Source organism: Ammospiza nelsoni, chromosome Z, assembly GCF_027579445.1.
Source record: "Ammospiza nelsoni isolate bAmmNel1 chromosome Z, bAmmNel1.pri, whole genome shotgun sequence".
NCBI classification, from domain to species: domain Eukaryota; kingdom Metazoa; phylum Chordata; class Aves; order Passeriformes; family Passerellidae; genus Ammospiza; species Ammospiza nelsoni.
The window spans coordinates 85917515-85933287 of record NC_080669.1 but is presented as its reverse complement, the minus strand read 5'-3'; the positions used below and the strand labels follow the sequence as shown (position 1 = coordinate 85933287).

The following is a 15773-nucleotide window of genomic DNA, read 5'->3' as shown; positions in this document are numbered from 1 at the left end:
CCCTGAGACCGCAGAATTCCGGGATCTTTGGCTTTGGGAGGCACCTCTGGAGACCCGAGCCCCGGGGGCTGCTTGGGGGGAAGCTGCGGTTCAGTCAGAGCGACACTGTAATGCCCTCTTTAAACACTGTAATGCACACTTTAATCACTGTAATGCACCTTTTAACATGGTAATGCCCTCGTTAAACGCCGTCCTGGTGTTGCTGCGCCCCGCGGGTTGTCCTGCACAGCTGCAGGTGTTTCCCGAGACTCCGAAAGGTGGAAGGAAATAATTCCAGCACAGTCTGTAAGCCTTGATCAGGGCTAGGAGCGCCGGGGAAATTCAGGATTTAAGCATGAAATGGTTAAATTCATGCTTATGGCAGGACTCAGTGCCAGGGCTGGTAGCAGGGAAATGTGTGGGAAATCCACCTGCACCACCACCCAAATCGTGGGCATGGACTTGGGACAAACAGGCATCATGCCACCCCAGAAACATTTATCATACTAGGAGGGATGGAGAGATGCAGCTGGAAGCAGAACCATGCATTCAGGTTTCCACAATTATTTTTTAAACTCGTACTTTCCAAGGTACTTCTCACAAATATGTAAAAAAAATTGTCAGGGAAGGTGAGTGCATCATTTGTGATGTCAGCACCAAGGAAAGCACTAAGCGGGGAATAACATGCAGAACCTGCATTTCCAGGAGGGAAAAAACATCCAGAACCTGCATTTCCAGGGGGGATTAACATCCAGAACCTGAATTTACAGGGGGGAATAACATCCAGCACCTGCATTTCCAGGGAGGACAAAACATCCAGAACCTGCATTTCCCGGAGGGAAAAAACATCCAGAACCTACATTTCCAAGGGGGAATGGAGGGAAACGTCCAGAACCTGCATTTCCAGGGGAAATGACATCCAGAACCTGCATTTCCAGGGGGAGAAATAACATCCAGAACCTGAATTTCCAGGGGCGGATAACATCCAGAACCTGCATTTCTGGGGGGGAATAACATCCAGAACCAGTATTTCCAGAGGAGGGAATAACATCCAGAACCTGAATTTCCAGGGGAGGGAGTAACATCCAGAATCTGTATTTCCATGGGGAAGAAAACATCCAGAACCTGCATTTCCATGGAGGAAGGGAGAAATAACATCCAGAACCTGCATTTCCAGGGGGGGAATAACATCCAGAACCTGCATTTCCAGGGGGGGAATAACATCCAGAACCTGCATTTCCAGGGGGGGAATAACATCCAGAACCTGCATTTCCAGGAGGGCAAAACCATCCAGAACCTGCATTTCCAAGGGACAAAACATCCAGAACCTGTATTTCCGGGGGGGAATAACATCCAGAACCTGCGTTTCCAGGGGGGGGAATAACATCCAGAACCTGTAGTTTTGGGGAACAATGTGCTTTGCCTCCTGAAAGACACCCAGAGGACACCAGGCAGCTCACAGGCAGTCGGGAACAGTTTTGGATGGAGTGCAGGAAAGCACAAGGACAAGGGCGGAGAGCATCTGCCTTGGATTTGCAGGAAGAATGACACACAGGAAGGAGCTCCAAGACTCCGTGGCTGAAGGAACCGGCAAAAAGAGAGGAAAAGGAATTCTGACTGCCTTAAGCACCGCGGAATTAGTGAACTGAGCAGGGGGACAGCAGTCATGTGTAAATGTCTGGATGAAGCAAGTGGCATCAAGGGAGAAGGCTGGGGATACATTAATTATTTTAATGGGGTGAAATTACAGAAGGGCATGTCTAAGCTGGGAATCAGTGTGGAAAGCTTTTGAATGGAGAAGAACAGGCTGGAAAAATCGTCTCTCTAAGGGGAGTGGTGAAAGCTTTATTGCCTGAGATTTTAAATGACAGATTAGGGGAAATACCAAGGGACTCATTCTGAAACATCAGGGAGATTGCACTGAAAGATTAGGAAGGGGAGAGGAAAGGCTGGAGGTGGTGCTGGCTCCAGGAATTTTGGGAGTACAGCCCAGCACATCTTCTAGGCTCCTCTGGCTCCACGTTATCATTCTGTGACTGTGTCTGCCAAGAGTGCAATGATTTCAGCGTTAGTTACCCCACAAGGACGTGATAAAACTCCCCCGCCAGGAGGAAACGCGTTTGACCAAAGGGAATCTTGGCACCTCCCCAAGGACAATGGGAGGAAATCAGCTCAGCGCTGGAGCACAACCTTCAGCCACATTTTCTCGTGTTATGAATAAGAAGCTTGACTAGGCCAATATTCAAGCGGCAATCAATTTATTATTAAATATGGTAAAGTAGGAGCAATACAGCGCTGGGTACAGTGGGGGAAGTTTTCCCTCCAACTGCACGCCGATAATTGATTGTTACAGGTATTTATAAGGGTACTCATCAGGTTTTTTTCAGCAGTTTCTATTTCCAATCTTTTACTCATCAGCAATTTTTATTCTAAATTAGTACATCACAATTCTATACACTATTGTGATTTTTATTTCTCAGGATGTATCTCAAAGGATTATCCCCAGATGGTGATGGTCCAGTTCCCGAAAGAAGAAAGAGGAATCTCATCTGGTGGGGTCCAGCTCCCCAGATGTGTGTCTACCACAGGGTTCATCCACCCCCGAGGTACAGCCAGAGTCTCCTTGGGAAGGAAAAGAAATAAAACCTTTCCTTGCTGCTAGGTTTTATCAGCCAGCATAATCTAATTAACCAGCACAGCTGCTTCGTTAGCATTAGAGGCATATTTATCAAGGGGCTAGAGGAAGCATTTATTAAATTAGCTTGTAATTTTGGAGCTGCTGGATGGATTTTTTACTAGAGTTTACACAGTTGAGGACAGTGCAATGCTGAAGGACTTCAAGGCAGAGGGAGGCAGCTCCGTGTCCTCCTCCCAGGTAGGTGGGACATGGCAAAGACAGAAGGAATCACAAGTCTCACTTCAAACACGCTCTCACTGGTAAAAGCCTTTGCTTACTCACATGTGGTGTTGTTCTGTCGGAGAAATATTTGTGAATTGGAGATGCAGAAACACAGCCCAGTGCTGAAATTCTTTAGAGAAGTGAGCATTTAACAAAATAAGACATGTTTCTAAAGTTGCTTGAAGTTGCTAACAGTGACTAGCTGCTTGCAGGCAAAGTGAAGGATTTCCTGCAAGGTCACAGAGACCAAGATCACTATTGTTTCACTGCTGACCCTGTACTTTAAAAATTCAAAGAATAGCTTAAAAATACAAATCATTTCCCAGACCTCCAAGACCCATTCAATTCCAAATGTAATTTGAAAGATCTTTTACACATTTACCATTTGACACATAAAATTTTGCTTTTAAGTCCCCAAAACAACATTGAGTATCAAGATATTTGGAGTGTTTTACCGGAGGTGGTACCAAATGCAACCAACTTACTTTTAAAATAAATCTTGAAACTTTTTATAATTTTAGCTGTTTTTAATTAAGGCCCCATCTTAATATCTTACATCTACCAAAGGATTTATATAAATTAAAGGAGATTTCTGAATACTTCCAGTCAAAGGAAGACTGGAAAGGAACCACAACAGCCAAAGAAAGACGGGAAAGGAACCACAATGAAATGTTTGCAACAGATGGAGTATTTCTATGGTACTAGCCAAAAGATACAACCAAAAGAGATTCCAGCCCCACCTTTTGATTCAAGGCTTTTGAAGTTAAAAGACACATATGTCAGCTCATAAGCCTTAAATTTGCCTGATGGATTCTGTATTTCTCTAGCATTTTACTTTAGTTATTCTGGATTTAGTACCTGAATGTTTTCTTTTAAATAGATTCACAATACTATGCTAGTCTGCAGATGATTTCTCTTTTTTTCCTAAAGGAGTTATTATTTTGCATATTGGCCTGACAAGAACAGTGTGTCAATTTGTGGTAAAATGTGTATGAGTTTTCGCTTGAGGCTGATCCCCATTTTTCACATTGAATTCACAATTTTAATCACACCTTTTTTTGTGTGTTTTTGGTGGGGTTTTTATGGTTTGTTGTTGTTGTTGTTGTTGTTGTTTTCTGGTGGAATTCCTCGTGTTTTCCAGGAGGAGAAATGAAGCGCAAAGCAACAAAACACAAACACCTCTTGCACATTGTTGGGAAAATGGAATGTCTGCAGCTCAGCCTGGCCCTGCACCTGCTCCCATCTTGCAGGTGTTAACACAGGTGTCTTCAAAGCTCAGTCTGGGAGCTCAGAGGGGAGCAGCTGATGTACCCTGCGGGGACAGTGGAGCAGTGGAGGCTCCCCAGTCCCTCTCACTTGGGTGATTGTTCCATACCATCAACAGCCGAGGGTCCAGCTGGCACCCACCCGCTGTGACTCCCATGAGAACACCCAACAGCTGCCAGGGCACAGAGGGAAGCCCAGAATCAGGGGTTTTCTCAGCCAGCATGGTGTGCTCCTGTCCCAGCAGGACTTCAGCGAGCCGTTCCTCCTCCAGCAGCCCATCCCCACCTGGGAAAAGCCAGTCTGTCCCTAAAGGAAAAGGTTCCCTTAAGGCACTCTGACCAAAGAGAGCTGAGAAACCTTCCCAAAGGGCTCCACAAATCTCGTTTATCTTACTTTTCCCGATTTCCAACCGAGAGCTGAGCAGTCAGACCTGACAGCTGCCTGCTGATTTACGCTGCGTGCGCCAGGGACGGCTCAGCTGTGACACAAGGCTCAGATGCAGCTGCTGGAGATTTTTTATTATTTTCCTCCTTGAGTTTCCAGTGCTAGGAAGCAACACGTGGCTGTGTTTGGGCAGCTCTCCAGACAGCCTGGCCCTGCTGCTCTCTGGATTCAGGCCCTTCATGTGCTGTTAAGCAGCAGCAGCCGGGGAGAGGTGCAGCTGCTCCTCCGTGGGCGTGGGGAGGGGAGAACAGCCCCAGGCTCCACAACCGGTGCAGCATTTCATGATGAGGTGGAGCTATGGAAGTGCCACAGTCCCCAGGAAATCTTCCCAAGCCTGGAGTCATGGTTACGCGTGTGAGATAAAAAGTCTTCTCCTAATCTTAGCCAAGTAAGTCTTGAGGCTCTCGTTAAAAAGCAGGGCTGGCATCACCCTCAAGCCCTCATCTATCCCATCTTTGTATCCCAAAGAGTGATTAACACTCCTTCACATTTTAAACACTCGAGCAAATCATTTCTAATTTGCTTTTAAGAGCTTCCAGTGATTAAGATTCCTTAATTGCCAGGCTATGACCTCCAGTGCCTTTCTTGTTAGATCATTCTTTGATGTCTACCCAGCCATGTTCTGATGTCTTCCAAGACTACAACTTCTTTCCCCTACCACAACAGGAAAATCAGATTATATTCTTGTTCTTTCCAGGTTCAAACACCATTCCCATGGTTTCTTTTGTGTAGGTTTTATTCATAAGCAGTAGCTGTACCTGTAATCATCCCTGCACTATGCTGCCTGCTCCAAATTTCACATCAGTGACCCCTGAGGTAATTTCTCCTCAGCCAGTTTAGCCCACGAATTTTCCACTTGCTTTTGCACTCATTTCCTACCCCAGAAGGAGTGAAGATAAATAGCCCTAAAACTAAGGCAACTCACCCTTTCCTCACAGCTTGGAGGAACTAAACAGCAACTCCTTCTGCTCTATGAAAGAGGCTGGAGATTCCCATGGGCAGTGGCTCTATGGGCATCCCTCCCTTCTCCCCATCACAGCAAAAAAAAGAAAAAAAAAAGAGGACAGAGGTTATACTTGTGCTGTTAATATTGACACCAGTGTAATTTTGAATCTCTTGTCCTGCAGATCAGTGGAAAATCAACTTTCGCAGTGAAGCAACAGCTCTCGTGACCATATTCTCTTGCAACTCCAACTGCAAACAGATTGTCACTGAAACCACCACTATTTGCCTGGTTGCCTCCCACAACAAACAGGCCCATGCTCAATGTCCTCAGCTGCTACCACTCTTTCTAGGTTTTGCTTTTTCCCTACCCACAGGAGATTTTCTGATTTTTGGCTTTGGAATCAAACAGTTTCTAAAAGCTGGCATATGTAAAACACTTCTCAAAGTGTAGAAGGCTGGTGTGGTGATGGCATGGAAATAACAGAGCTCAGGGAACCGTCATGGAAGATGACGTTTGAGGTAGAATTGTTAAGGACAATCTGACTTCAAAATCTTCATGTCCCACAGGGGTTCTGCAAAAATACTGTTTTCAGACCTAGAAAGGTCTTACTGTGTGGGTTTTTTTTGTTTGTTTTGTTAGAAAACTATGCCTGCCTGATCTATCTATAGAGCTGCTTTACAGGTGTGTATCACAGAGGGAAAAATAACTCATAAAGACAACAGCAAGTTTGGATGCTATTTAATGAAAAATAGGTGAAGCTTATAAACACAAGGCTGACAGAGAGAAGAACACAGCAGGAAGCTGCCAGGGTACAGGTAATAGTTCTGAAGTGCATTGCTAGTGCAAGTAGGCAGGCAACAGAAGGAGGATCATGTTCCAGGCAGGCCCCTCCAGGCGAGCTGGGGACTGCTGGGCTATTGCAGCTCGAGAGGCAGAGCTTTAATCTCCTTTATGAGCTCTTCATCCAAGGCATTCTATCAGGAGAGAAAACCAAGAAGAATCAGGGACCACGAGACAGCTTCCATGTGCTGCTGACAAACAAACACATCTGCAGTGATCAAACCCTGGGAGCCTGTCAGCAGTGACGGAATAACCCTGGTGTTGAGCTGGATGGACTTGTCCTCCAAATGGAAGGCTGGACAAGCTCAGCTGCCCTCACTCTGAGCCCCAATGTGATTCTGAACATATCCCAGCTTACTGGTCCTCCCCAGAGGTGAGCATTCTGACCTCAGAACAGCTGCAGGCTGGTAAGGGGAGCCTGTACTCCCTGAATCAAAACCCCAGGTATTCTCACCTGAAAATGTGTAAAATGCTCTTACCTAGATGTGATTTTTGATCACAGGTTTAAGGCTTACCACTTGTGCTTTACAAGCAAGCAGGCAGTAGCCCAAAGGAACAAAAACACGTTTTATGGGGCTCAAACGTGGCTCAGCTCACTCAGGAAAGCTACATATGAACTTCCCAAACAGCTTTATGGTGTTTGGCTCAACAGATTACACCTGCATGGAGGACATGGGCACTGTGTTTTACAGGAGAATGTCCCCATTGCAGCATACAAGGCAGATGTTGACTAAAATAAGCCTGGAGCCCTCTGAGAGTTCAGGAGGAGCAAGGAAGATTCTGAGACCTACAGTGAGTGGATAAACATTCCAGTAGGCAAAATTCATGGGGCTACAGCTACCTAATCTGCACTGGTATCACTATGCCAAACTGCCTTTGCAGCTCAGACATCAGTTCACCAGTTCCCCTGATCAGTATCTACAACTTCTGCCTCACCACATCCCCCCATGAGAACATTCTGTAATAAATCTGTAAATAAATCTGTAATCAATTAATACATGTAGCTCCTGGAAAGATAAGAAATATCTTACAAGTTCTCTTCTCACTTCTTCAACCTTCACCTGCGCCAGGGGAATGCTCTAATGAGAGAAAATGGCATAAAAATCAGCATTTCACCAAGATAAAAGTCCCTGCACCTTTACAAGAGTCTAATGATGAGCCTCAGGTAAATCAATGGACAATTAATGAAGTTTTGTGTAGGCACTTCACATGCAGAAGGTCCTGCCTTTAAAAGTCATTGCCATTGGTTTGGTTTGGGCAATCACATATTTTTCAAGTCTGGTATGGCCTAAAGTCTAAAAAAACCCCTTCATTTTAAGCAATTTCCCGAATCTACCAACCAAGGGACTTGATTTCAACAGTATTTGTGCAAGACTTTTCCAAAGCACAGTAAGTTTGCAGGGAAAAACCTCCTTCCCTTCCTCCTGCCTGCACCAGGGGCTCTCCCAGTCTCCACTGACAGCAAGGCTGGAGATGGGAGTTGGAGAACCTAATCCCATTTGAATGTCCTGTTCTACCTGAGAGAAAGCTGCCTCTTGGAGGAAGATGGATTAAAAAGAGCAGCAGTCCCACATTTCTAGCCACAGCCTATTTTTTTCCCTAGGAGCAAGACATCAGTGTTTGTATGAGGGAGAAAACTGCATTTTCATAGAGCACACTCAAGAGAAATCAAAGAAAATGATGGAGCAGCCAGTTCAGGGGACAAAACCTACATTTGGCTATTTCTTCAGGATCCTTAAAATCCTGTTCAGAGCTCCAAGCTCTGCAACACATGCTGTGTCCACCAATATGGCCTGACAAGCATTACAGCTAAAATACTGGTAAATCTCAAAAAGTTGGTTATACTAGGGGATTCCTTTTCTTCCATATTTCTTTGTCCAATTTCTAGATATTTCACCCGAATACTAATTTACCCGGCAAATCTGTCTACTTTGTTAGAACACAGTTTAAGCTGAGAAGCTTAAACTGACAAGAAGCTTAATTTCTTGGCTTTGATTAATAAATAGAGATCAAGTCTTTACCAGACCTGTAGGACATCTGCCTGTCCACCAAAGGCATCACAAGGATATCCCTTACATTCTGAAGGCCACTAAAATTAACCTGATGGTAAATACAACATAACAGTGGAGTAAATAGTTACAAGAGGTAAATCAAGATAGTATGCCAGTTCCATCTTCAATGGCTCTATTTCTTTACGCAGTGCAGCCAGCTCCTGCAGAAAGAGAAAGGCAGATGACATTCTAGGGAATTATTTGCGGAATTGATGGAAATGGGTGAGATGGATCCACAGTTACCTACAACATTTCAGAATTTGAGAGATTTCATCCTCTATAAAACACATGGAAAACCAAAGTTTTGCACATGCAGCACCAAAAGGACTCTCCCATATGCTTATCAAGTGGGAGTAATTTCTTTTTGGGACTGCAAACTGAGTACCTTCCACAGTCCCAAACTCTTTTCAAATAATCCAAGTTAAATAAAAAAGATAAAGCCATTTGTGCTGCCCATTTCACTGATGTCCTGGCAAAGCAGTTCTATAAATGTCAAGGAGTCAAACTGTACCTTATGCTTGGGCTCTAGAAGATGACAAGCCCAGAAAATTTGCCTGTGGCTTTTTGGATGCAAAATTCCAACAAAAATTAGTCCTGGTCAGTACCCTCGTGTAACACTGGGCAATGTGAGCACTGCCACCCAGTGCTGGTTGGTGAGAAGCACAACAGAGAAACCAGGAAATCTGTTTTCACTGCTCCACTCAAAAACATAAAGGAAAAGGCAGCAAAAGTAATCAGGAGAAAGACTGAGTTCCCACTACAATAACAGCAAAAAATATGAAGATGTGTTGAGTGCAGAGGACAAAGATGTAAAATCTGTAGTTACAAACTCAAGAAATGTGCTTTTTCTTTAAGAAGTTCCACTAGGCTTACAATAAAGCTGAAAAATGTTATGTTTAAAGACACAGAAAAAAAAAAAAAAAACCAAAACAAAACAAAAAAAAAAAAACCCACAAAACAAAAAAAAACCCACACAGTGATTCTGAATTTGGGTTTCTTTTGACCTTATCTCCTTTTTTTTAAGTGTTTGGAAGAGATTTGCTTCACACAAAGCAAGAATCACATGGGTCATTCTATCAAGAAACTGTGATAATTCTGTGGACATAGTCCACAGAATATCCACTCTGTTTATAACAGAGATCAGAAATAAAGGAGGCAGATCTGTTTTCAGTGCCAGGCAATTTATTCTCTGGAAATTCTCCAGTAGATGCCTCTAGGAGAGACAAACCCACCCAAAAGAGCCCAGTTCATGGGAATCCACCTACAGGATTTTTATTTGTGCTTCCTTTGGCCATTAAGATTTGTTCAGGCAGCCAAAGAGCAAACTACTATTCCCGAAAGCACCCAACAAGCAAGCCTGGCCTGTCCCTCTGTAGCAACATCCCTCCTGTATCCAAAAACCTACCTCAGATAATTCCACCACTGCCTCATGTGTCAGGGATTGGTTCAACTCCGTGGTAACAAGCTCAGCCTGCAAACAGGAGAGAGCACAAAATGCAACAAGGAAAAGATTTCACCACTTTTTTCTGTTTAAACAGGCAGGGAAGAACACAGGTTGTCCATGGCAGAAACATGTGCTACTGGAGCCACAGCGATAGCTGGTATACAAAATGAGGTGGTGCTAAAATTTGTATTAAGAATAACAAGTTTTTCCAGAAAAGCAGTGGGAGAAGGGCACACGGCAAGGCTGAAGAAAGGCTTCTCAGGAAAATGTCAATTTTAATACAACACTTTCCATCCCGTGCTTGTCAAGGTATCAGGTATGGCTTTACTTTAGCCATAAAGTAACCTGCCAGAGTTTCTCAGGGAATGAGGAGACAGCACTGTACCGATCACAGGATGCACTGAGGAGAGATCAGCAGGGACAACTGAACTATATTCACATGTTGTCCTGTTAGCTCAAGAGTCCCCAGTACTGGAGTTCAGGAAGCTTATGGAACGTCTCTGTAACTACAAATTTGGGCTCAACCAACCACGGCTGTGTCATCCTATCACAGTGTCATGTAAGAAAACTCCTTCCACCTACCTCAGCATCACAGATCCTTATTTTCAGATCCTTAGATTTGTCTTCCAGGAACTTCAGGTTCATGGATTGAATCTCTTCTTTGGCCTGTTGTATTCCCTGAGATTTCTTCAGTTTTTCAATATCCCTTAAAAAATAACACAGAAAGAAAAAGCTGTTACATTCAAAGATGTATCAGTACACAAATACCTATGCTCAAGCTAAACTCTGCAATACAACAAACACGTGAAAGAAGAAAACTGAGAAAACCCTGCATTTCCCTGTGAGATTTTCCAATGGAAACCTATACAGTGTTACATCCAGAACACCACAGACCAGGGAAAATAGAGGCAAAGAAGAAAGCCATATGCCTAAAAGCAAAGGGTAATAATCTCGTGCATAATTCCCTAACTCACTTAGAGACCTGTTACACGAGCTAAACCTCAGATGAAGAGGAGGCAAACCTGCAGAAAGCACATGGGAATATCGTTTACAAGGCCAATTGCCACTTTAAAAGACAAAAAAAACCATTCTAGAAATAATTAGACTGGAAGGGAGCTGTGGAGAGCATCTGGGCCAGCTCCCACCAAGGCTGGGGTTGATTGTGCTGCGCTTTGCAGACCTCTTCAGATTACATCCTCCAGGGAATGACTTGACACTGATTCTTTTTTGAGTTATCACTGTTATTACGTCTTCTACACACTGGTTAAGAGAACTTCTTACCTGAGAATGGTTTTTGTTTTGCCTCCCTTAGTCTGACTACAGAGGCTATGCTAAATGTGCTAAGAAAATCAGATTTGTCTTCAGCCTCAGACAAAAGTAACTGGTGGAAGATGGAAACTTGTATCTGAAAACAGCTTGTAGATCACTTTTGCTTTAAAATAATTGGTTTGATGCTTTGCCAGATCTCTTTTGACTACTGAAAGTATCCACAACACATGGGTTTTGATAGATACTTCCAAATACTTTGAATTCGAGATGTGTCAAACCCCTAAAAATTCAGTTTTCCTTGTTAGTTACCATAACCAACATTGCCCAAGATAGAAATCACCAGTATTACTTTAATCTTGCCCTCTTCTTCGTCCATTACTCACTTCTCTAACTGCTTTTCCAACATCAGTGCTGAAATTAGTTTTTTTGTGAGGGTCCTCAATTTCTGTTCCATTTCTTCGTTTTTTGATTTTGTTTTATACAGTTCCAAGGTCATGTCCTGGATGGCACTGTAGAAGCTGGTGAAGAGAGAATCAGTGGGAATGCTTAGGAGTCAGCTTTTCTAAAAGTCAGAGTTGTTGTTATTCTTTTCTCCACATCTTAAATGAATGACTTAAGTTTCCTCTTGATGTTATGGCAGGAGTAAATTTAAGTAAGATATACTAAGGGAATTTCCTTTCCATAACTAACACAGATTTCCACGTGGAAGGGAAAACAGCCCAGCTACCTGAGTAAGTGAGCAAGTGAACACAACTGGCACTCTGGTGAATAAAACCACCACGTGCTCCACTCCTGGCTTGCCTCACTGCCTTTGAGAGAAACTGTATTCAGTCCCTGAAAATGCATGGTCACAAGATGTGCCCGGCAGCATCTGAGTACCCTCCTCTTCCCAAGCAGCCCAAAGCTCTTCCCCCTCCAGCTCAGGAAGAGAGATGCAAGTGCCAAGATCCTAAATATCACATAAAAATTGGTTTCAAAGTAGAGTTTACCCCTTCTTTGCTGCAAGTGTTTGCAGTGCCACGGGCCAAAGCCATGCTAGGGAGAGAGGCCCAAGGAGACCAGACTAACAGATGCCATTTCTCCATGGCAGAGGAAATCTCCTTGCATGAACTGAGGCCAGATGAGACAGACAAGGATGAGGAGCTGAGGCTGGAAGAGCAGTCACAGTTCCCCAGTCCTTGCCTAAGCAGTGTGAACGCTGCTGTAGCCTGGGATACCTGGCACAACAGTCCAACTGGCAGCAGCCTGCAGCCACTGACCACAAAAGCAGGAGAAAAAGGAGGGATTTAACTCCATCCCAGGCCCCTCTCAGGCTTCAGAGATTCCTGTGCTGGGATAACCTAGAGCTAGGAAATTCAAATGTAGTCTTCACTTCTTATCCATCCTCACATAGTACACCCAAGACCTTGGAGCACAGGCGCACCTCTGCTTGCCAAAAGAAAAATTCCTCCCTCCCTAAATGACATTATTGCCACCTCCCTCCACTGTGCTGAAAAGGATCACAAGGCTCTCTGTAAGAGGGAGAAATTAATTCCAAGAGCATAAATGAAGCCTATACAAGACCTATGAAATATATATCTATTACAGATGGGTGGGGTTTTTTCCAAGTACAGTTTTGGATTTTCACCCCTCTCCTCCTCCTATCACATGTTGCTTGTTTTGGTGGTTGGCAGGAGGGTGCTAGCACTTTGTGCTCAGTTCCCATGCACTCCAAAGCTGCCCAAGGGGTGAAAAATAAGCCTGACAAACAAGATTCCTAGTGCCAAGTTTGGAGCTGCCAATGTGGAAAAGCAGAGGAAAGCAGCACAGACCCTCACCACGAATGAAGAGTGTGAAGAATTACCTGGTAAGAGACGTGTCCTCCATGTTGAGTTCTACTGCACTTTGTACCAGGTCAGTGAGGTCATCCTTGGCCTCTTTGGACATATCGTCTTCCAAATATCCCAGGCTTTCTCCAAGAATATTACGACAGTAGTGAGCTGGAAAATATACACGAAACAAAGCAGTGATTTTTTTTTAATATTACTGCTCTTTCATGGAACTCTTCAAAGCTAGAAACCAATCCCACACTGGGAACTTAGCTACCTGCCTGTTGTTGGAGGAAAAAGACACTTTTAAAACAGGATTAAACACACAAAACTGCTGCCATATCTCCATTTGTCAAACAAATTCAGTGTATAAAGGGAGAAAGCACTGCTCCACTCCATCCCTGATCAGTCTGTCTGACATCAGACAAACAAGAGCTCACCCTTGTGCTACAGCAATGAGCACATGCAGGTCACCTCCCCACAAAGCCCACAAGGCTGAGCCTTGTTCATGGCAAATCCAGGAAGTCTGTCTCCATCATTTTTTGTTTGGTGGCAAGGCACTTGATAGAACAAAAACATCTTCATGTGTACCATGCCAGCCTTTGCACAGAAAAGCAAAATTCCTTCCTGAGAAAAGCCTATGAAGCGACAGTCCTTTATTATGTGTTTTAAAAACACACTATGGTCCCCTGAACCACTCACTTGCTCAAAAAAACCCAAACAAATCAAGAAATAGTCACTCTAGGCAGCTTCAGCACAACGTAATCATCTCAATGTTGTTTCAGGCTCCCCCAGGGCTTTCCTTAACAGTGGCTTAGCACCAGCTCAGACTCTTGAATGAGCTGCAGGGATACTTCCCTCTCTATCCAGGCAATATTTCCACGCTGTGCTATCCAGCCCAGCAGACTAGAAGGTTTTAGCAATTAACCTGCTTGTCCACATTTATGGCCTGCTCAAGATGGCTTATAAAATTGTCCTTGAGTGATCTTATGTTGCTGTAAATTGTAATAAAAACCGCATTAAAAAACAAGCTGAGTCTGTTTCAATTACATATATTTATATATATTCCAAAGTTTCCAACAAATACAATCTTCAGGACCACTCAGAAAAGCCTGACTCAGGTGGAACTGAGAAATGGAGCTTCAAACTCACCTTCTGCTTTATATTCGCTTGTACTGTCCTTCATGTCCTCTATCAGCAACATAACATCCTTGACTCTCTCTTCATTGCTCTCCATAATTTCATGCAAAATATCCACTGTCCTTTCATTCACCTCACATTCCAGAATAGGCACATGCCCATTTAATTTCTTTAACCATGAAATAACCTGCCAGAGAAGGGAGACAAAAGAGCAAGCAATCATGTGAAATGACAGAAAATAGCTGATAGACGTGAAGAATATAAACCACTGCAAACTCTGCATTCCTGAAGAGCAACTCCTACATCAGTCCAGAAGGCATGGGTGAGAAAAGGGGAGACAAATTCCTTTCCCTCTTCTTTAAACACCCTCTGTGGTCTAGAAGACTATATTATATCCTTTTTAATCTCCCTCATTTCTTAGAAAACCTGCTTATCTCCATGTGATAAAATTTTACCTTTTTATTCACGTGACCTCTTGGCTACAGACACAGTAACAACCCAATAGATGTTAAATAGATGCTTGGAAAAATGGTGAACACTATGTTAAAGTGTGTGGGATAAAAGTGCCTGAGCCATCACTAGGAGCAGTCTCTCTGCAGGAGAACAGGAGTCACCATAAAGGGAAGTCACAAGCCCTGCAAAGCAGTTGTACCATCAAAAACAAGGTCAGAAATAAAAGATCAACACAGTGCTCTCAGGTAGGGCTGTGATCGAGGAACCATGGAATTGTTTGGGCTGGAAAAGCCCTCCAGGATCATCCATTCCCCCAGCACTGCCCAGCCCAACAATGACCCACGTCCCCAGGTGACACATCCACACAGCTTTTAAATCCCTACAGGAATGGGGACTTCACCACTGCCCTGGGCAGCTCTGCCAGGCCTGGACAACTCTTGGAGTGAAAAAATTTTCCCTAAGATCCAACCTAATTAGATTGGAAAGCTTAGATTATGACCAGTAATAACTGAAGAACACGGAAGTTCTACAGCACGTAACGAACATAAACTCTTGCATAAGTCTGCCTAATAAATCTGACGGAGAATGGACGCAGCTGTATAATTTTAAGTGTATTTTTTCTCGTCCCTCATCCTGCTGCTGTACGCGCACACAAGCAGCGACGGAGAAAACCACCGCAGCATAAGGGGCAAAAAGCACGAACTGTGTGTGTGTGTGGGCGCGGAGAACTGTGAAGAAAAGAGAAAGCGAGCCCTGCCGGCCCCCGTTACCCGTGTGAGCTTCTCCTGGAAGGAATCGCCACCCGGTGCTCCCGCCGCCGCCATCCTGCCCGGAGCCTGTCGGGAGTGGGCGGCTGAGGGGCGGCGCCGCCGCGGCTTACCCCGGAGCGGGGGGGGAATAGCGATGGAAACGTGTTTTAACAGTTAAGAGGAGCGTTAAACGCCGTCTGTCCGTTAAGGGAAGATGTTAAAAAAACGCCAAACGAACCCCAGCAACAGAAAAATTAAACAGAAGAGATGCAGGAGGAAGGCATCGCTAAGTACAGCAGAAAGATGTCCGGGGGTGCGGCTGGACATGAGCCCACGGTGCCCTTGTGGGTAATGGCCCCTGGGCTGTCCCAGCCAGGATGTGACACGGCCCCAGGGTTAAAAATAGGTTAGAAACTGTTGTAAAATTGTTGATAGAGTGTTAAGCATGTACTGTTAGTTTGGTTATTGTAAAAGGGGTTAAGTTA

General features: G+C 44.3%; 1 protein-coding gene across 2 annotated transcripts; it reads right to left on the bottom strand.

The window, feature by feature from the left end:
• Window positions 1–6255: 6255 nt before the first annotated feature.
• Window positions 6256–15379, bottom strand: HAUS1 (HAUS augmin like complex subunit 1). 2 transcript variants are annotated; one of them, XM_059492465.1, is made up of 9 exons: window positions 15310–15379; window positions 14099–14273; window positions 12982–13117; window positions 11522–11656; window positions 10452–10575; window positions 9831–9896; window positions 8515–8586; window positions 7406–7453; window positions 6256–6508 (listed from the first exon to the last, which is right to left on the bottom strand). In XM_059492465.1, the coding sequence occupies exons 1-9, from the start codon at window positions 15361–15363 to the stop codon at window positions 6449–6451; spliced, it is 870 nt and encodes a 289-aa protein (XP_059348448.1). In that variant the 5' UTR covers window positions 15364–15379; the 3' UTR covers window positions 6256–6448. The 2 variants fall into 2 exon arrangements, with proteins under 2 accessions (XP_059348448.1, XP_059348447.1); XM_059492464.1 differs by lacking the exon at window positions 6256–6508 and having other exon boundaries at window positions 7018–7453.
• Between the last annotated feature and the right edge of the window lie 394 nt (window positions 15380–15773).